The sequence below is a fragment of the Sapajus apella genome, unplaced genomic scaffold, assembly GCF_009761245.1.
Source record: "Sapajus apella isolate SASKATOON/1434 unplaced genomic scaffold, GSC_monkey_1.0 scaffold48, whole genome shotgun sequence".
Lineage (NCBI taxonomy): Eukaryota > Metazoa > Chordata > Mammalia > Primates > Cebidae > Sapajus > Sapajus apella.
Genome location: NW_022436988.1, coordinates 7981429 through 8002779, shown reverse-complemented (window position 1 = coordinate 8002779; position 21351 = coordinate 7981429). Strand labels below are relative to the sequence as shown.

The window sequence follows — 21351 nt, the reverse complement described above, 5'->3', positions numbered from 1 at the left end:
TGTCTGCGGCGCAGGCGAGGCGGGGCGGGCCGGGGCGGAGTCACGAGCCTCCAGGGGACAACCGCCCACGGGGTCAAGGTGCTAGACACCCTGCCTCCTCTGCTGTGCTCTCCGGAGACCCGGGCCCGGCCCCGTGCGGCACGAGAACCGCCGCGGGGGAGGATCCGAGGCCAGCCGCCGGGAATGAGGGGCGGGGGGCAGGGAGGCGACCCTGCGGTGAGACCCAGTCCCAGGTAGTAGGGACAGAGGCGCCAGGGGCACAGAGACCCCAGTGTAGACCCCACCCCCACCCCCCAACCCCCACCAATCCCGGCGACATCCTGAGGGCCTTCCCTAACCTCCGACCTCAAATAACTCCCTGAGTTCGCTTGGTCCCTGGGGTCTGTCTGAGCCTTCTCCTTCCCCGACCCCGACTATTCTTAGTGGCACTGAGCTGCTGCCTCCACACGTGACACACATGACACATGCCGTTTTCTGTCTCTGCCAGCAGATTGGACCCTCCGTGCCGCAGAGGCCTCCTCGTTTTTCCCAAGCTCTGTCTTACCTTGGGCAATACTGGGTACACAAACATCTGGGAATTCCTGGGGCAGAAAGTTCAAGGACTCACTCCCTTCACCATTGCCCCTCCCCGTGGGTCAAGGAGTGAGAGGTCTCCTCTGAGTGTGGCTTCAGCAGAGGTCACCCCAGGGGAGCTGGCTCTTCAGCCCAGTAATGTTTTGGGTGAAGGTGGGTAGCTATGGGGAAAGCACATCCAGAGGTCATGGTTCTGGGTGGGCAGGCGGGTCCCGCTGCCATTCCACTCCCTCAGGAGTGCCCAGGTCTGAACCCAGGGCCAGGGCCTCAGCCGAGCCCTCTGAGATGTGGGAGCCACACCTGTCACAGCCCCTCCCCATCCGCCCAGGTCCTCACCCCGCACTGCTGGAGATGACCGTGGTCCTCAGGGGATAAGCCTCTGTCCTCTGCGAACTCCTCTTCTCTGCTTCTGCGTACCCTTTCTCTTTTCTTCTTTGTTTTACTTTTTCCCGATTTCATATTGAAGTCTCATGACTTAAGGGGTCTGCTATGGTGGGGACATGGGCATTTTTACCAGGAGACCCTTGGGAAAGAGAAGCTGGGGGAGACCTGTCAAGGACACTAATGACTTTGATTCCTTTTGAGTCCTTTCCAGTGCTTTTCTTCAGGAATTCTTTTTCTCTTAGAGATAGGGTCTTGCTCTATCACCCAGGCTGGAGTGCAGTGGCACAATCATAGCTCACTGCAGCCTCAATTTCCTGAGCTCAAGCATCTTCTCCCTCAGCTTCCCCAGTAGCTTGGCACACACAGGGAGCACTAAGCTCGACTGATTATGAATTTGTATGAGCTTATCCCTTTAATTCTTTATCAAAGGGTAAGGTCTGTTTACCAGCTCAGTATTCTAAGGGGCTGACAATTTAATAAACCAATTCTCACCAAGTGTGTGTGCACGTACGCACACCTCACAGGTTACCCTCACTGACAGTCGCATACTGATGAGGTTTTGTGGATTCCCCACATCCTTCAAGGATGGCATCATCTAAGGCCAGGTGCAGTGGCTCTCGCCTGTAATCCCAGCGCTTTGGGAGGCGGAGGTGGGCGGAACACTTGAGGTCAGGAGTTTGAGACCTGCCTGGCCAACATGGTGAAACCCCATCTCTACTAAAAATACAATAATTAGCCGGGTGTGGTAGCACATGCCTGTAATCCCAGCTATTCAAGAGGCTGAGGCAGGAGAATCGCTTGAACCTGGGAGGCGGAGGTTGCAGTGAGCCGAGATCTGCCATTGCACTCCAGCCTAGAGGACAAGAGCGAAACTCCATCTCAAAAAAAGGATGGTATCATCTTCATTTAATCAACAGAGGCCCCAGGAGATGAGCTGATCTGCCCAACACTCTACAGTTACTAAATGGCAGAATTAGAGCTGAAATCAGGAGGCTTCTCCAAATGCTTTGGTCTTTTGTCTCCATGAGAGATTCTTAAGACAGATAAGGAAGAGGCGCTTCTCCCTCCCTTTCCCACCCTACCCTCAAGTCCCTCCCTCTCTGGCATACTACAGTTTTCTACAGGAGGGGATATGTGTTATTTGTAAACGCATACTTGATATTAATATGCCATATTTTAAGCTTATAAGGAGGACATCTTATCGCCTTAATCATATGTACCAGGAGTTTCCTGGTACCACAATTAGCATCTGTGCGTGATTGTCCAGGCCCTGGCTCCCTTCTGGACATCCAAGTGGTACTGGACAGAGGTAACTCCTGAGTGCCAAACAGAGGAAAGAACATGTATTAGAGGAGGTCGGAGGAGCAGGGATCCCTGTGGGGTAGGGCTGGCTGCTAGTCTCCCAAGAGAGGCTGACTTAATATAGAACAGATTTAGCACAGTGGCTCCCGCCTGTAATCCCAATGCTCTGGAAGGTTGAAGTGCAAGGATCACTTGAGCCCAGGAGTTGGAGGCTGCAGCTGACTATGATTGCATCACTGCACTCCAGCCTGGGCAACAAGAGCGAAACTCCATCTCAAAAAAAAAAAAAAAAAAAAAAAAATGCTGGGCAAGGTGGTTCATGCCTGTAATCCCAGCACTTTGGGAGGCTGAGGCAGACAGGTCACCTGAGGTCAGGAGTTCAAGACCAGCCTGGCCAACATGGCAAAACCCTGTTTCTACTAAAAAAAAAAAAAGATACAAAAATTAGCTGGGTGTGGTAGCGCACACCTGTAGTCCCAGATACTCTGAAGGCTGAGGCAGGAGAATCGCTTGAACCTGGCAGGCAGAGGTTGCAGTGTGCCAAGATCGTACCACTACACTCCAGCCTGGGTGACAGAGCAAGACTTCATCTCAAAAAAAAAAAAAAGTGAAAAGAGTTTAAGTTGAACACATGCATACCCTAGATATATACTCAACAGAAAAGCAAAGAAACATACACAAATATTCATAGTGGCATTATTCAAAAGATAACACTGGGAACAATCAATCAGCTGCATGTGATGGGGGGACCACTACATAGCCCGAGCCTAATGCTGAACAAATAGAAACCAGACACAAAAGAACACTGACCAGGTGATCCCACGTGTATAAAGTTCAAAAACAGACAAAACGAATCTATGGTGTTAGAAGTTAGGATGGCTTTTACTGATTAGGGATAGTGACTAGAAGGGAAATGAGGGGGTCCTCTAGGGGCTGATAAATGTTTTGTTTCTTTTTTTTTTTTTTCTTTTTGAGACGGAGTCTCGCTCTGTCACCAGGCTGGAGTGCAGTGGCACAATCTTGGCTCATTGCAACCTCCACCTCTTGGGTTCAAGCGATTCTTTCGCCTCAGCCTCTTGAGTAGCTGGGATTACAGGCGTGCACCACCACACTTGGCTAATTTTTGTATTTTTAGAAAAGATGGGGTTTCACTATGTTGACCAGGATGTTTTGTTTCTTAAACTGGGTTCTAGTTACCCTTGCCTGTGTTCAGTTTGTAAAACTTCATCATGCTATACTGTTAGGAGATACGCATTTTTCTGTCTAGGTGATATATATGTGTGTGTATGTGTGTGTGTGTATATGTGTGTGTGTGCGTATTTTGTTTTGTTTTGTTTTTGAGACAGAGTTTCGCTCTTGTTGCCCAGGCTGGAGCGCAATGGCACGATCTTGACTTACCACAACCTCCACCTCCGGGTTCAAGCAATTCTCCTGCCTCAGCCTCCCAAGTAGCTGGGATTACAGGCACGTGCCTCCATGCCCGGCTAATTTTGCATTTTTAGTACAGACGGGGTTTCTCCATGTTGGTCAGGCTGGTCTCAAACTCCCGATCTCAGGTGATCCTCCTGCCTCGGCCTCCCAAAGTGCTGGGATTACAGGCATGAGCCACCTTGCCCAGCCGGTAATTGCCTTCTGTAGAGGTATAAATCAGAAGGTAAAATCACCCCTAAACCCAGCACAGTGGAGTGTGGGAAGGCAGGGCGGGGCTGGAAGGTGGGTTCCCTTGGCCATGGAGTCGGCATGAGTGTGGGTGGGTGGCAGAGTGGCTGACCTACCCCTGCCAGCTGCGCCCAGAGTCTGAGTGACACCCCCCAACTCATCCCTATCCCTCTCTGTCATCTCATCCTGACCTCTCAGCCCCTGGTCCTCCCCATCCCTGCCTCGGGATTCTGCTCACAAGCAAGCCTGAATGGTGAAGCCTGGGACGAGGCACTTTGTACAGCAGGCCTGCCCTCACCGGGACTCCCTGCTTCCATGTTTCCCAACAGGTCCTGTAGACCTAGTGAGCAGGCCAGGGTAGGCTCCTTAACCTCTGCCCACAGTGGCAGAAACAGCCAGGAGCTGCCTGCTCTCCCAGCCACCCTCCTCTAGACTTGCCTCTGCCCCCACCCAAGCCCTTATCTGTCTGCACAAGATTCAGCATATGTGAAGAACACAGCAGGGTTTTGAAGTCAGGTACACTTAGTAGCTGTGTGACCTTGCATGAGTTACTCAACCTCTCTGAGCCTTGGTGGCTTCATAGACACTAAAAAACAGACATTTAAAGAAGTGAGATAGGCCAGGCACAGTGACTCACGCCTATAATCCCAGCACTTTGGGAGGCTGAGGCAGGCAGATCACCTGAGGTCAGGAGTTCAAGACCAGCCTGGACAACATGGTAAAACCCCATCTCTACTAAAAATACAAAAATAAAATAAAATAAAAAATAACCGGATGTGGCGGCGTGCTCCTGTAATCCCAGCTGGGAGGCTGAGGCAGGAGAACTGCTTGAACCCAGGAGGTGGAGGTTGCAGTGAGCTGAGATTGCACCACTGCACTCCAGCCTGGATAACAGAGTGAGACTCCATCTTAAAAAAAGAAGAAGTTAGACGATGAAGATGACACAGAAGAAGAAGAAGAGGAGGAGGAGGGAGGAGAAGAAGAAAGAAAGAAAGAAGAAGAAGAGAGAGAAATATGCGTGGGAGTTTTACCATTTTCTTCCTGTGCGCCCGTGGATTGAAGTGGGAGACCACTTCAAACTTCGGACAAACATAAGGTCTTTTAGATCTTAGGCTGTAAAAGTAAAGTAGTCAGTAGCCTAAGGTCTAAATTGTTCAGCTTGGCATTTGAAGGCCTCCAAGTTCCAGCTCCATTTCCAAATACTCTCCTGCTTGGGCTGGAGTGACTGGTCACTGATCTCTGACCCACGGAAAAGTGTGGCCCTTTCTCCCCTCCAGATCTTTCTTCCCAGGGTAACTGTCTCTACTCCTATCCCCCAACCAAGCCCCACCCATCCTCTGGGTGTCTGGCAACTTCAGCCATCACAGCAAAGCTCTTCCAGTGTGTTTGTATATTTCATTCATTCTATTTTATTGAGCACCTGCTATGTGCCAGGCATTTCAGCTTTCACCATTCATCCTTCTCTCCTCTGACTTCATATCCACTACCAGCTAGCATTAGCCATCACACATTGTCTCACAATGAGCACTCCTGGACACTGTGATCCAGCCACAGGATTCGAGCTGTCCCTTTCTGCATTGTCTGTCTGTATCAGTCAGAATAAGCAACATGAGCTGTTGTAACAAACAACCCCAACATCTCAGTGGCCAACCACAACACAGGTTTATTCTTGCTCACACCACAGTCCAATTTCTGATTCTCTGCATCTGTGATGCCTCCTCCAACACAGGGCTGCCACAGGATTGCCAGGGGATGGGGAGGGAGAGCATGGGAAGGTAGTTTGAGGTCCAGGTCTGGAAGTGGCACATATCACTTCTACCCACACTTCATTGGCCAGAATCCAGGCATATAGCCCCAGCCACTGGCCGGCTTGGAACTGTGGCCTTTCTGAAGAAGAAGTTACATAAAGGACTGTACAGGTATTGATCGACTTACCACCTATGCAACTTACGACCATTTGACTTTACGACCACAATCGCTAGCCACGACTGCTCCACGTCTGGCAGCGCAAACGTTGCCCAGCTGGGCATACGACAGTGCGGACCAGCTTCCAGCAGCACTACCATCTCTGCGGGCACCATTTCAACTGTACATATAGCCTACTCAACTTACAACCCAATCGTGTTACGACCGGTCTGCAGTCCCGACCGTGGTCGTAAGTCAAGCACTAGCTGTATAGCCAGCCTATTCCCTGTAGCCAGCTGCACTGTGAGCCTCCAAAGGGCTAAGATCCTTCCCACCCCTTCCTGATGTTTCCCTGAATCTCCTCCATAACTTCCAACCGGTCTGCCTCTCAGTGCATGCCACCACCCAACAGACCCAGCACACTGCCCCGTACCCAGCCAGTGCTCAGGATTTACTAGTTGATGGATAGACTAGGATGGGTTGAAACAGCCTGGCTGAAGGAGAAGAGCATAGGGCCTGGTGGAGACACAGGTCCTTCCTGTTCTTTGGACAACATGGCTTCCTGGACCTGATGCTGTGCTTGGCACATAGTAGGTGCTCAGTAAGCACCTGTTGACTAAATGAATAGACAGATGCATGGAATGATTAGGAAAACAGGCTCAAGAGAACGAAGGAGGCGGTAAAAGATTTGAAAAAATAGTCAATGGCGGAAAAGACCCGGGTCCAAAGCTGAGACAAACTTGCCTTCCCAAACCTTACCTGATGGGGAGGCGATGCCCTCCTCCCCAGCCCCAATGGACTGGGGGCATCTGGACCTACTCAGGCCACAACAGTGGGGCAGGATGTGTCACATGCACCAGGGCTTGGCCTTCCTGGGCCCTCTGGAGTCCCCCATCCTGGGGCAGTGATGATCCCTCCCTTCTGTGATTCCGATCTTTATTTGCTGGGGTGCACTGGGGTTAATTACTGTTGTGGTTGGGTGGGGTGGTGGGAAAGGCCCTGCCCTGCCCCAGGGCCTGGAGGGGAATCCCAAGAATCAGATGGGTCTGGAGACCTGGAGGTCTGGTACCAGGGCTCAGGGATGGCACTGGATAGGTTAGGAAGGTGCCTCCTGACAGCAGTTTAACCGTCTCTATGCCCTGAGTCTAGGTGGCTGAGTCTTTAAGCCTTCCTTATAACCCCTCCATTCATGCCACCCTCCAAATTATCAAAGCCTGAGTGCAGACCAGCTCCATAAAGCAACTGGCATTATTCACAGGGGTGGGGCTGGGCAAGCTGGGGGAGAAGAGACCTCGCCTGTGGCTCAGATCCCGGCCAGCTGGGGGTGAGACTGGCACCCTGAACTGCCCTGGCTCCAGCAGTGCAGGGCCACATCTGCAGCATCTCAGCATTGGCCATACCTCTCCGGACCGTCCCCTTGGCCTTCTGCGGCTACTCCAAAGCCTGCATCTGGTGTTCCCAGGCTGCTGCTTTTCTGTGGCAACGAAGCCAGGTTAGTGATGGCCCAGAAAGGTGGGAGGGGGAGGGGCAGGAGGGATGGAGAGAGCCAGCCTCTAGCTGGCAGGGGCTCTCCTGAAGCTCCACGGGCTGTCGGCCTCTCCTCACCTTGCAAGAAGGGAAACTGAGGACTGAGGCCCAGGGTTACTCTCCAAGCTGCATAGCAAGTTAGGTCCTTGGAAACCCAGGGCTTGGGCCATCAGCAGCATGGACACTGTTTTCCACCTGGTCTGTCCTCTGCATCAGATCAGCACCCCAGTCCGCTGTGTGAGTGACTCCGGGGTGTAGATTAGCCTGAAGGATGTGTGTTGGGCCTGGTGGGACCAGTCCCAGAGCTGGGAGGGGAGTGAGGGCTGTGACTCCTGCACAGTGTGGGGGCAACCAAAACAGAGCTTAGAGCAGGACTCTGGATCAGACACGCCCAGGTTCTAGTCCTTGCTGTGTGACCTTAGGTAAGTCGTTTAACCTCTCTGAGCCTCGGGTTTCTGAGAGGGTGATTTGGAGTGGATGAGGGTGATGCCACCCACCTCATCGATCACTGGGGGAGCAATGACATCATTTCTGTATTGCAGATATCATGGGCCCTGGCAGGGCGCATGCTCATGGTGGATGTTGCTACCATGAACACCACTCTTTGTGTTACCGTAATTATAACATGATTGTGATATTATTTAATTTAAATCTAGCATATATTGCTACTGACCATAACAAGGATTCATGGTTTGCTTTCCAGCAGGAAAGGAGCCTGAACACGTACATACTCTATTTCCTCTCCTCTTCACCCACGGCTTCCTCGCGGGCTGGCGGGTCGGGGGATTGGTGTTCCACCCAGCCCTGCCCTGTGATACTGAACAGTTGTGCAAAGGCTGTGGTGGGCACAGAAAGGGAGGTTTGGGGGCAACCCAGCCTGTCAGTTCTCTCTGCCACCAGCCCAGGGCTGCCCAGGCCCTGCTGATGCCCACTGAGCCCTCCCTACCCCTAGACTCCCACCGGCCAGGTCCCTGGGCTGCTCCTCCACCGACTGGGCATTGAGGCCTGAACCAAGCACTTTACATTCCTGTTCACAACCTGCCACAGTGGGGGGGTCCAATCATCCCCACTCACAGATGGAAACACTGAGGCTTGTTAAGCTGAGCTGGCCTTTCTAGGCAGTGGCAGAGCTATGCACTCAAACTGGACACCCCTGCCCAGGGGGAGAGCCCACCCAGACCCCTCAGCACACTAGGTGCCCCAAGAGGTAGACTGCCTCCACCCCATCCCATCAGTTCTTCTCCCACTACGGCCCACCCTATCCCCCAGGGCTGGGACCCCCAACAAGCTAGTCACCCAGAGAGAGGCTGGGGGAATCTCTCTGCAGAAACCCCCAGTTCAGGGTGAGGGTGGGGTGAGGGAAGGTGGGGTGTCCAGGAGCTTCAACCTTCCAGTCTAAAGGAACTGGGGCCCTAAAAATAAATAATAGGGAAGAGGAGGAGTATAAAAATAGACTCCAGATGAAGCAATGGAGCCAGTCACACACACACACACACACACACACACACACACACGTGCGCGCACACACACAGATGTGCACTCACACACATGCACACACACATGTACATACACATGCACCCACACACATGCACACATACGCATGCACACATGCACACACACGTGCCCACCCACATGCACACACACATGCGCACACACACACATGCACACAAACACAGGCACCCCCCCACACACACACGTACCGACACATGCACCCACAAACACACACGCATGCACCCACACACATGCACACATGTACACACACAGACATGTATGCACACACGTGTACACACATGCACGCACACATAGACACACACACTCACATATGCACACGTACCCACACATGCATGCACACACACACGCACACACACGTGCACACACACCCCCACATGCATGCACCCAGACATGCACACACATGCACCCACACATGCACCCTCACATGTATACACACATGCACCCACACATCCATACACATGCATGCACACACACACATTCACACACAGGCACACATACATGCACCCACACGTGTGTGTGTGCATGTGTGTGGGTGCATGTGTGTGCATGTGTGTGAGTGCATGCATATGTACGTGTGGGTGTGTGTGCATGTGTGTGGGTACGTGTGTGCACATGTGTGTGGGTGCGTGTGTATGTACATGCATGCACACATGCACCCACACACATGCACACAAATACACATACAGGCACACACATATCCCTCTTCTGGAAAACTTGGCGGCACTGAGTCAAAGACAAATGAGCAAAATCACAGGCACACACTCACACTCAGCTCACGAATAACCAGCCAGGCACGGTGGCTCACACCTGTAATTCCTGCACTTTGGGAGGCCGAAGTGGGCAGATAACTTGAGGTCAGGAGTTTGAGAACAGCCTGGTCAACATGGTGAAACCAGTCTCTACTAAACAAAAATACATACACAGGTTATAAAAAAAAATACAAAAAATTAGCCCGGCATGGTGGCACACACCTGTAGTCCCAGCTACTCAAGAAGCTGAGGCAGGAGAATCACTTGAACCTGGGAGGTGGAGGTTGCAGTGAGCCAAGATGGCGCCATTGCATTCCAGGCTCGTTGACAGAACCAGACTTTGTCTCAAAATAAAAAAATAAACACAACCTTCCAGGAAAGCTCTGCTCTGGACCCACTACATCCACCCCATGGTCAACAGAGATGTATATGTCCTCACCCACGTCTCACACACGCGCACACACACACACACACACACAGGCTGCACAGGCACACGTGCACACACAAGCATAGAGCCACAGTGGTGTATCCAGGGGAGGGAGGCGCCCAGGGACAGAGGGAGAGGAGGGGTAGTGGGTCCTGCCCATCTCCCATCCACCTCCCCAAGTGCAAACAGTTGAGCCCGTGTTCCTGGCCTGTTCCTGGCAGCCCCTGTGCCAGGGAGAGCCTGGAGAGATGGTTTGGTGAATGGGTGGAAGAAGGCTACGGCGGCCGTGGAAAGAACCAGAGTTTGAGGTTCAAATCCCACAGGTCCAGCATCTCACTAACAGGTTCAGAGATATAATTTAACCTGCCTGAGTGCAAAGGCAGGTCAACGAGACCGTACCTGGTGTGTAGAAGGTGCTAGATACATGTTTTTGAGAAGGCATCTAGGAGCCTGCAGCAATGTAAACAAACAGACTAGACATCCCGCTTATGCATTTGTGGGTCATTTGCCACCCCCAGCCTGTTGAGAAATGCTCAGTGTATGATAAATTACACTGTTTGCTAAGAAGAACGATGGCAAGGAAGCCCTGGCCACCACCCACCCCGCATCGGAAAACTGCTTGGGGCATTCTAAAGCAGCAAAACAGTATATGTATATCATACACTGGTGAAAACAATTCTTTAAGCACGGGATACGTGACCTGCCCCGGGGCTCCCTCGGGGAGAATACTCTCTAGTTTGTACTTGATCAGCAGTAAGCAGGCACCAGCTGCCTGCCTAGTTTATCTTGGGTCTATGAGAAAACACAGAACACCTGTTTGCTAATACTAATCACCTGTTCAGAGAGAATAAACAAGTGGGTCAGCGCTCAAGGCCCTCAGCCCAGAATGCTGTCAACTCCCTGAGACTCTCAGCTGGGAAGGCTGTTGGCCCCTGATACACTTTCCTGTTCCATCTGGGCGTCTGCTTCTTAATGCCTTCAGCGCCACCTGGCTGGAGTCTCTACGGCCGACCCGAACCTCAGTTGCCGCACGTATAAAGCGGGGCTTAGTCCGTGATGCCTTCTGCCTGCTCCATCGTGGACAACTGCTGTGAGATTTGAAAAAACGAGACCGTGAGGGGTGGTCTGGTCCTGTGGGGGAGAGAGAGCCCCAGAGGACAGGGAATCACTGGTAGCTACTGTTTCCGGCGCCCTCTCTCCTCTATGAGAACACCCCCACCCTCCAGGGCACCCACCAGCTATGTTTGGGGTCTAGTGGAGAAACTGCCCCAGGGTGTGCATTTTCAGAGTCGGGAAAGGCTCCAGCCAGAGTGGTGTTGGGGGCCGGGGGTGGGGGTGCATTTTCATACGGGGGTCAGAAGAACAGGACTGCTCCCTGGAACTGCCTAGGACCAACCTGCTGAGGCAGCTCAGCCGACCGCAAATGCAAGGAACACCCCACGGCCAGTCTCAGACCAACAACCACCATGACCTTGAATAACTGGTGCGTACTAAATCCCGGGGAGCGTGTGAGTGTTTCTATGCACCATCATCTCACCCTCCTAATAACCTGTGGGGTTAATGCCGTTATTGTATTACCCACTTTTACATATGAGGAAACAGAAAGGCTAGGTAACTTACCCAAGGCCACACAGCTGAAAGGGATGGAGCCAGTTTTGCTGCCCGAATCTGGCTGTCCTGAGTCCTGCCATCTCCCATACAACCTGGGCCAATCTCAGAGGTCATAGACTTAGCAGGCACTGGAGGGACAGGGGTGCCATGCTGTTAGGGACTGGTCATAACATGGGGACAGGAGACAGCAGGCACCATCAGGAGACCTAGTGCTGCTTTGCCTACTTGGTGACTTGGTGACCTTTGGCCAGCCCCTTCTCCTCTGGGCCTCAGTCACCTCGTCTGTTAAATGACAGGGCTGGGCCATGTTCCCTGGAGGCCCTCTCTGCCTCTGATTCACTCCACCACCCCCACCTCCAGCTGGAGTGGAGTGGTGCAATCTTGGCTCACTGCAGCCTCTGCCTCCTGGGTTCATGCAAGTCTTGTTCCTCAGTCTCCCAAGTAGCTGGGATTACAGGCGCACACTCCCACGCCTGGCTAATTTTTGTATTATTTTTAGTAGAGACGGGGTTTCACCATGTTGGTCAGGCTGGTCTCAAACTCCTGATGTCAAGTGATCCCCCTGCCTCAGCCTCGTAAAGTGTTGGGATTACAGGCATGAGACACTGCACCCCTTTTTTTTTTTTGAGACAGGGTCTCACTCTGTTGCCCAGATTGGAGTGCAATGGTGTGATCACAGCTCACTGCAGCCTTGACCTTCCCAGCTCAAGCAATCCTCCCACCTCAGCCTCCTGAGTAGCTGGGACCAAAGGCACGCACCATCAACCAGGCTAATTTTTCAATATTTTGTAGAGATAGGGTCTCGCCATGTTGCCCAGGCTGGTCTGGAACTTCTGGGTTCAAATGATCCACTCAGCTCTGCCTCCCAACATGCTAAAATGTCCCTCTTTTTTATCTAAACCTTTGTGGAAATAAGCAATGAAAGCTGAGCCCCTATACGTAATATTCTCTGCTTGTACATCCCCACAGGCTCCCTGGAGCAGCCCCTGCTCCTGGCGCCCCAGGCTTCCGCCCTGGAGCCGCACTGGCCCACGGAGCCCCTCATCTCGCTGCCTCCTGTTCCTCTCTGCTGGGATGCTGAAGCGTCCCTCTGCATCTGTCTTGTCACTCCACGCCCCTGTATCCTCTTCTGGACCATCGCGGCGAAGGAGGCTTTCATGAGGTGGGTGCAGTGACCGGGATGTCCAGCAGAGGTCGCAGGGAGACGCGCCACCCCGGGGCATGGCAGGTGGAATCGTGTTGTGTTGGCACCCTTGGCAGCCTGAATGTGAGGAAAGTGTGGCAACAGCCAGAGACCCACGTTCTGGGTCTGACTCTTCCCCTCGGGGGGCCTCCTTCTTTCCATCTGTGAAGTGAAGTGGCTTGGAAGCCCTGATGGTTGCTAGGCAACCTTCCTGCACCAACATCCTAGGTACCTTTCTGATTGATACTGGGGGAAGGGAACTGTCTTGAACTCCCTTTGGCAGAAGAAATTGGCCCAGCAGCCAGAGGTAATGGAGTAAGATGACTCCAGGGCCCTTCCACAGACCCGACTGAGAAAACAGCCCACTGGGCACCAGCTTAAGGAGGGGAATCACCCCTGGGAGAAAGGAGGGCTTCAAATCAGGCTGCCCGTGAACTCCCTGCAGTGGTGAGGGACATGGAGACCCTCTGGAGGCCCAGAGCCCAGGTGACAGGTGGCAGCCTCCCAGAGTACAGCTTCTGTCCATATCTGGAAAAGCCCAGGGAAGCCTTGGTGGGAAGAGAGAGCGTACCCTCTTGTGCTCCACAGCTGCAGGCCCTGGCAACAAGGCTGGAGGCTCGGCCATCTTCCTTGCTCAGGGGGACCCTCCTGCCCCAGCTCTCAGCCCCGCCTCTCCAGCAGCTCCTAATTCTGAGCTGAGCTAGGAGAGCAGGGTACAGGCCTAGGGCTCCCTGCAAAGATGCACAGCTGGGGGCTCGAGGACACTCCAGAGAACAGGACCCAGGACCCAGTCCTCACAAGCACAGAGAAGACCCCCTCCCATCCCCACCTCCACCTTCCCACCCTTCACTCCATCCCCAAAGCATTAAAGGACAAGACACAGGCATGACACTGATGGAGAACATTGTCTACAAAAGTTGTAATTAGCCTGCAGGATGGATTGAGGGTACAGCGGCGGAAGCACAGCGCCTGCTCCACCCCTGCACCGGGAGAACCGGGAGGGGCTGCGGCGGTAAATGGACAAGGAACGGGAGAGAAGGGCAGCACCTAGGGCTCTGGGAAAAACAAGTCGGCACTTGGGGGTGGCCCCAGGATCAGGCCCAGAGAACAGGAAAAAGCGCTGCGGTGGGCTTTGGAGGCGGTGGCAGGCAGCCAAGTCCTCAGTGTCCTGTAGTGGGACAGGGACCATCTCCTCCATGCCCCCCGCTCTGGGCATGTGTGTGGGGATAGGAACCCCCACACAGACCAGAAAGAGGCCTTGAGGGCTCTCTTTCCCCTGCCCTAGCCAAGAGGTCCCGAAGAGGAGCTGGGAGCTGTGGCCATGCTCCCAGCAGGTCAGGGATAGAGGGCCATGGCTGAGAGAGGAGGAAGGCACCTCTGCATGGGAAGTAAAGGGGCACACATGTGTCGGCAGGCTCCTGAGGGACTCTCCCACATCTGTGACCTCAGTCTGGCTGGAGAGCTCTGGGGGCACATGTCTGAGGACACATGCTCTGAGCACCCTCTGAGCTGGCCTTTCCCCTGGTCTCACCACCATCACAGGGCTGGGACACATGAGCTCTCCCTTATCCCCATCCATGCAGAATCACGCAGCAGCCCAGTCCCTTCCAGACCTGGAGGGAAACCCACCACACAACACCCAACGCGAGCATGCACACATGTGCACACACATGAACACACATGCACATGCACGTGGGCACATGCATGCATGTGCACACACATACCCAGAATACGTGCACAAACACGCTCTCACATACCACACATGTACACATGATACATGCACAAAAACGTGCACACACACAGCCCTGGCAACCTGGGGACAATCTGCAGTTTAAATTATCCACTTTCTCCAGTGTCTACATCGCAGGACTTACCCACCCCAGGCCTGACACCCAGCCACGCCCTGTTCTGCCTGTCCTGGGGCTGCGAGACTAAAGAGGTTGGCAGATGCCTTCCTCTAGCCCAGCGCGTGCCTGCCAGGCCTGGGGGCTATAATACTGCAGCCTGTTGGTCTAGCACCTTGCATCTAGCGCCCTGGCCCTGTGGAGTCCCTGGGGGGCCAGGCTGCACAAGGAAGAAGGGGGAGGCTGGAGGAAGACAGGCCAGGCTCTACCCCTGGATGAGCTGGGAAGGGCGTCAGTACCCCCACCCCACCCCAGGCTGGCTCTGCAGCTCCGGGCCTTGGCCAGTGGGTGAAGGAGGGGATGCTGGCTATGCTTGGGTTGCGGTGCAGATTGAGAGGGCATTTGGCTGAAGAGTCGGCTGGGGAACGTCCCCTCTGGGGTGGAAGGGAGGAGGGGAGGCAGGCCAAACTCTTCCCTTCACAAAAATGCAGGAAGCGAGCAAGTCTCTGGCCTCAGCACAAGAGAGCAGGACCCTCAGAGGAGGGGTGGGAGAGGCCACAGCACCCGGGACAGGTGGGGTGCCCTCCCGCATCCACCTCCCACACTCCCACCCAACTCCAATGCCCATGCCCTCCCTCTGGAGCAGGCCTCCCCCACGTCTACATGTCCTTTAGGGCTGCTCGGAGGGGGTGCCTCAGGGCCTTGGAGACCTCTCAGTACTGGAGTTCTGGAACATTCTCTTGCCCTTCTGGTGCCTCCAGACCACACCCTCTGCTTCAAGGTGTAGACAGGCTTTCAAAGGAGTTGACCATGTGGTTCTTGCTCCTGGGGAAGGGGACTGCAGAGCTGGCGACCGTGGGGACCTCGAGGCCCCACCATAGGTTGTGGCAACTTGCAATTCATTTTGGTGTGGCGAGAGGAGCCCCGGTTACCTGTGGAGGAAGAGACAGAAACGGATCTCAGGTGAGGTCCTTCAGAGGCAACATTTTTTCTCCTTTTTCCTTTTTTTTTTTTTTTTTTTTTTGAGACAGAGTCTCGCTCTGTTGCCCAGGCTGGAGTGCAGTGGCACAATCTTGGTTCACTGCAACCTCTGCCTCCCAGGTTCAAGCCAATCTCCTGTGTCAGCCTCCTGAATAGCGGGGTTTACAGGTGCATGCCACCACGCCTGGCTAATTTTTGTATTTTTAGCATAGACGGGGTTTCTCCATGTTGGTCAGGCTGGTCTCAAACTCCTGACCTTATGATCCACCCACCTTGGCCTCCCAAAGTGCTGGGATTACAGGCGTGAGCCACTGCGCCGAGCCATCAGAGGCATCATTTTCAACCAGGACAGCCATCGGGACAACTTAGCCTCCCCATTTCTGAGCAGGCTGATGGTCAAGGATGGGGGATGCCAGCCTATGGATGACCTCCCCATCCCCAAAACTCTAAACCAGACTGCCCCCACACACCCAACCCTGCCCCAGCCACTCAGGATAAAGGCCATAGATACCTAAGAGGAAGTGAGGATAGTGTTTGTTGGGCCTGTGGGATGTCATGGGGGAGGGGCCAGGCAGGGACTGGGCAGCGTGATCACTGTGGTGGCAGCCTTGGGCACTATGGCAGCCTTTGGAACATGAACTCTGCCCCCAAGCATGCTTCTGGCCCTCTTGGACTATTTGCCCACATTCCTGGTTGGAGCATTCAGAAACAGCAGGTAAAACATCTGTCTAAGGCCAGGTGTGGTGGCTCATGCCTGTAATTCTAGCACTTTGGGAGGCTAAGGTGGGCAGATCACCTGAGGTCAGGAGTTCGAGACCAGCCTGGCCAACATGGTGAAACCCCATCTCTACTAAAAATACAAAAATTAGCTGGGCGTGGTGGTGGGCACCTGTAATCCCAGCTACTCAGGAGGCCAAGGCAGGAGAATTGTTTGAACCCGGGAGGTGGAGATTGCAGTGAACCAAGATTATGCCACTGCACTCCAACCTGGGTGACAAGAGTGAGACTGTGTCTCAAAAAAAAAAAAAAAAAAAAAAAATCCGCCTGGGGGCTTGGGCAATTGAGAGGCCCTGCTGACTGCACACCCTGCAGCCCACGGGAGCCACCTTGACCCCAGGCTCTAAAGCCATGCAGACCAGGGATCAAGCCCAGCTCCAGGCTCAGCAGCAGCAGGACCTTGGGGTAAGCTATTCTGACCATCTGAGCCTCCATCTGCTGTAAAATGGGAAGGATACAGTCCACCAATGTAGTCCAGCTCACTCAGGCGTTTAGGGGGATTAAGCAGGAGGACTTGTTCAATGGCACAACCCAGCACCTGGGAGGGGGAGGGCTCAACAGCACCCCAGCTGTGATTCCTGTGACTGCTGTACCTCACTGACACTTAAGACCCATTTCCGTACATGTTGATATCCCCAAAATCGAGATGCACTTATCACAAATCGAGGCTTTGTGATAAGAACGCTTCTGGTCATCAATAAATTGGCAGCTTCTTGTTCTAAGCTGGTGGTAAATAAAATAATGGGGCCTCTTATCATTGATGGCCCCATTTCGATTGTATGAAATACAGCATCTCCCCCACCCTCCACTCCTCAATAGGCAGATCTGTAACCCCCTCCCCAGAGGCCTTCCAACTCCTGTTCCTCCATCCCCCCCCCCCCCCCCCCACGCCCTGGCCAGGCTGGACACTCACAGCTCTGTGTCCTCCAGGGCCGGCGGGCGCTCCATCGCCTGCCGCCGCCTCCTCACGGCCCCCAAGATCTTCTTTCGGGGCCCCAGGGGGACGCTGATGCTGCGGAGGTCGAGGTCAGAGCACAGCATCAGGGCTTCGAGGTCGATCTTCTCCTGCCGCAGGAGGGCGGCAAAGTCCTCCATGTGCAGAGAGGCCAGGAAGGTCTCTAGCGGGCTGGTCTCGGGCTCCAGGTCTTCGTCCAAGCCCAAGTCCAGCTCGTCCCAGGGCAGCTCCTCCCCACAGCTCCGGTCCTGCAGGCTGTTGGCACTGCCCAGGCTGTCGTCGTCCAGGCTGGGGGAGCTCTGCAGCCGACCCCTCGGCGCGCCCACCCCGTCCAGCCCCCCATCCTCGCGGCCCAGTCCCTGAAGCCCACTGCTCAAGTAGTTTCTGCGGAACACCATGGTGCCCAGGCCGGGGCGGGTAAACAGGGAGTCGTGGCCTGAGTCGGTGCTGACCTCCGAGTGAGCAGGCTCGGCCGCCAGCGTGGCACGGGAGACGCTGTCCTCGTCCGAGAGGAACATGTCCCGGAGCGGGGCTCGGCCCCACTCCTTGGGGTTGGCGTAGGTGCCCTGGCGCACGAACATCACATCACTGCCCAGCTGCAGGCCGGAGAGTGAGCGCACGCTCTTGCGCCCATCCTCGGAGACCTTGAAGGTGCCTTCGCCGCCCTGCTTTCGCCGCTCCAGCTTCTTCTGCATCTTGGTCTTGCCCCTGGACGTGCCGTGCAGCGTGGCTTGCGAGTAGGGCAGGTGGCTGCTCAGCGCCAGGTGCTGCAGCCGGCGGCTCAGGGTGCTGGACGTGAGGCTGGAGAAGCTGAGGGTGTCGGAGCGCTCGGCCAGCTCGCGCCGGTAGCGCCGCTCCATGCGCTCGTGGTGCTTGCGCTGCAGCTTGGCGCACTCGCGGATGCGCCGCTCCGCCTCGCGGAAGGCCTTGTCCTTCAGCTTGCCCACCAGCTTGGGGTTGAGGCTGCTCTGCTTGGCCGCGATGGAGTCCAGGTAGCGCACGCACTCCATGTGGCCCTTCATGGCGGCCATGTCCAGCGGCGTGTGGTAGTCATTGTCTAGGCACCAGATGTTGGCCCCGAAGGACACCAGGAAGGACAGGCAGTGCAAGTGGCCATTGGAAGCTGCCAGGTGCAGGGGTGTGTTGCCCCAGATGTCACACTTGTCCGGGTCACCCCTGCAGGGAAAGCACACAGGAGGGACAGGTGACGAGTCCTGGTTGGTGATGGAGGTGGAGGGAGTGGAGGTGAGGAGGGGAGCTTCCCCACGGCCACAGCGGGCCCCAAAGGGACTGTGACCCTGCGACCTCTTCGACTCCAGGACACCTGCAGGCCTAAGCCACCAAACAGACCTGGGGTGAGCCCAGGGGAAAATGGCCCCAGGTGTGCAGGGGGTGGGGTGGCGGAGAAGGCGGGCCCGGGGCGGGGCCTTCCCCGAGCTGACTGAGGGCTGGGAATCTCAGGGGATAAATATTTGATGCCCTGAGAGAAGGGAGTGAATTATTCATGGGGCCCTGAGCAGAGCTGGCCCAGAGCAGTGGTGGGCCAGGGCCCCTGGGTCTCTAGGCAGGTGTGGTGAGAGTGGCTGTGTGTGCCCAGTGACTGTAAAAGAGAAAGACCAGAGGGTGGTGTGTGCCGGGCCCCAGCCCCGGGTGAGTGTGTGTGAGGTGTGGGCTTGCGTGTCTGCGGGCACGGTCCTGTCTGCAGGGAGCAGGGCCAGGCCTGGCAAGCCCGAGTTCGAGAGGTGTCGGGCCTTGGCCTGGACCCGGAGGGGAGTGCCGGGGCAGCCAGGACTGGAGGGGAGGAGGAGGGAATCAGCTGCCCATGCTCCAAAGCCCTCCCCTCCCCAGGCTGCCCTCTTTGGTATCCCTGAGAGGCTGGCTCACTTGAGCCTGTCCAGGGACCCCCGACAGCCCCCACAAGCACCTTCACACCAGAATGTGTCCCCCAGGGGAAACTCCCAAGACCCCTCCAGAGCTCTCCCTCCCTTGGGGGCCCAGCACAGCACCCCTGCCCTGCGCTAATGAGGCCACGAGGCCACCCCCCAGGCCTGGGGGAAGAATCACTCCTTTGTCTCCACAGCTCCCCGCACACCCCCTCCTGCGCCTCCCCTCCCGGCTTCCAAGTCCTGCAGGCCAGTGTGGGAAGGGCCCCCGGCACCCGGCCCACACCCCATCAAACACCAGTCCTGACCTTTGAAGGAGGTGGGGCTTGGCGTAGCCAAAAGGAGCCCTCTTCCCCTACTCCCATGAGCCTCTCTGAAGGGGTGACAGGGGCCAGTGTCACTGTGTGCCCTCCTGGGGTGGGGAGGGGCCAGTCAGCCTTGGCCTCCCATGACATGGCACAGCTGTCCAGGCTCCAAGGCTGCTCCCACCTGAGGCTGGGCCCAAGGAGAGGGCAAGAGGGAGGGGTCTCCAGCACCCACGACATGTTCAGGCCACAGCCCAGTGCCTGGCACCGGGGCCAGTTCAGCCCCTGGCCCTCTCTCCCATGACCTGCGACTTCACATCAACTCTCCTGGGGTGTCCTGTCACCCCTCATCCTGTCCAGGCCGCCCTGGTGTCCAGAACAACCTGACTTCTCTTTATAAAGCCATTGGACCTGAGAGAGTTGGTCACAGTCCTTTGACTTTAGCCCCAAGGAACCTATGTCAGTAGCTCTGGTCCTGGAGGTGGCTCAACTGACACCTCCAGGCCCTGTCCCTGGCGCTGACACCTGCACTGGATGCCCACCCCTCCCCCTCAGACAACTCCAAAGGGAGGGAGAGGGGAGAGAAGCCCCTTCAGGGTGAGCACATCACAGTCTCCCTGTAGCTTAGCTGTGCCTGGCTGTAGGGGAGGGGCTTGGAAAGAGTTAATGGGGTGGCTGAACCAGTGACATTTGGCACTGTGGACAGTGTCCATAAATCCCAGAAATGAGCAGGGTGAGGGTAAGTGCCATGTGACATTAGCCTGCAGGGAGGAGGTGGGTGCTGGCTGGGAGAGCCCTTTGGATCAAAGGCTGGAGAGTGGGCAGTGAAGACCCCCTCCCTTCCTACCCCCCACTGCTGGCTCCTCCAGACTTCCCAGCCTTCTCTGGGTGTAAGCCCCTCACACTTGCTCCAGGAGGACCCCAGCCAGGGAATCTCTCCCACCTTACCCTCACTCTGCAGCAATCCCCCATAATCAGGAACCCCCAAATCCCAGTTTCTCCCCTCCTAGCCCCAAATCCAGGTCACAAATGTTACAAGTGTCAGATGCCTCTGCTTGGGTCCCCCTCCACGTGTGTCTCTCCCACCAACAGCAGGGTCTAAGGATGCACCTGTCTGCAGGGGAAGGAAGGAGCTCCAAGGAGGAGCGGAGGAGCCCCCAGGGGTTTCAGGGGCTTCAAGGGCGGGGCTTCAAGGGTGCTGGGTGGGGTGTACTTACCCGCGGCTCACAATGAGGCGCAGAGACTCAAGGTTGCCGTGGTAGGCAGCCCAGAGAGTGGGGGTCATGCCATCCTCGTCGGGAGCATTTAGCTCCTTCCGGGTGGCCTCCTTGAGGAGCTCCAGGTAGCCATCCCGGGCTGCCCGGTGGTACTGGTCGTTCATGGCGCCCGACGTGGATGGGGCGGGCGGGGGGCACGGGGAAAGGCCCTCCGCAGGGGAGGGCGGCGGGGTTAGGGCTGAGGCATGAGGTTGGGGGAGGGGGGCCAGGCAGGGGCCGGGGCCACCAGCCCCCGCTGCCGCAGACGGAGGGTGCGGAGCGCCAGAGCCGCGACTACTGGGACATCTGAGCCGCTCACCCGGAGGCGGGGGTGGGGGGACTCTCCCGCTGTCCAGGGAGCCGCCCCCGGTTTTCCCCTGGGTCCTAAACACCCCGCACGCACCTCAAAGCACGAGGGTGACCCACGCGAGACCCTGCCCCCCCTTTTCAAAAGTGCCCACCCCGGGGCGGACAGTCAGGTGTCCGTCCTCACTAGATCCTGGGGTGCTGTGGCTCCC

The 21351-nt window shown here is 55.8% G+C and overlaps 1 protein-coding gene across 2 annotated transcripts; it reads right to left on the bottom strand.

Annotated features, from left to right (window-relative positions):
- Positions 1-13538: 13538 nt before the first annotated feature.
- Positions 13539-21143, bottom strand: USH1G (USH1 protein network component sans). Of its 2 annotated transcripts, XM_032241752.1 has the most exons (3): positions 20795-21143; positions 17348-18565; positions 13539-15608 (listed from the first exon to the last, which is right to left on the bottom strand). In XM_032241752.1, the coding sequence occupies exons 1-3, from the start codon at positions 20956-20958 to the stop codon at positions 15605-15607; spliced, it is 1386 nt and encodes a 461-aa protein (XP_032097643.1). In that variant the 5' UTR covers positions 20959-21143; the 3' UTR covers positions 13539-15604. The 2 variants fall into 2 exon arrangements, with proteins under 2 accessions (XP_032097643.1, XP_032097644.1); XM_032241753.1 differs by lacking the exon at positions 13539-15608 and having other exon boundaries at positions 17344-18565.
- Positions 21144-21351: the final 208 nt, after the last annotated feature.

Excerpts from the sequence above, each read along its gene's own strand:
- USH1G (XM_032241752.1), bottom strand. The coding sequence starts at position 20,958 with ATGAACGACCAGTACCACCGGGCAGCCCGGGATGGCTACCTGGAGCTC. Across the intron at positions 18,566-20,794 it reads CGCCTCATTGTGAGCCGCGG|GGGTGACCCGGACAAGTGTG; the intron begins GTAAGTACACCC and ends CTTTCCCTGCAG.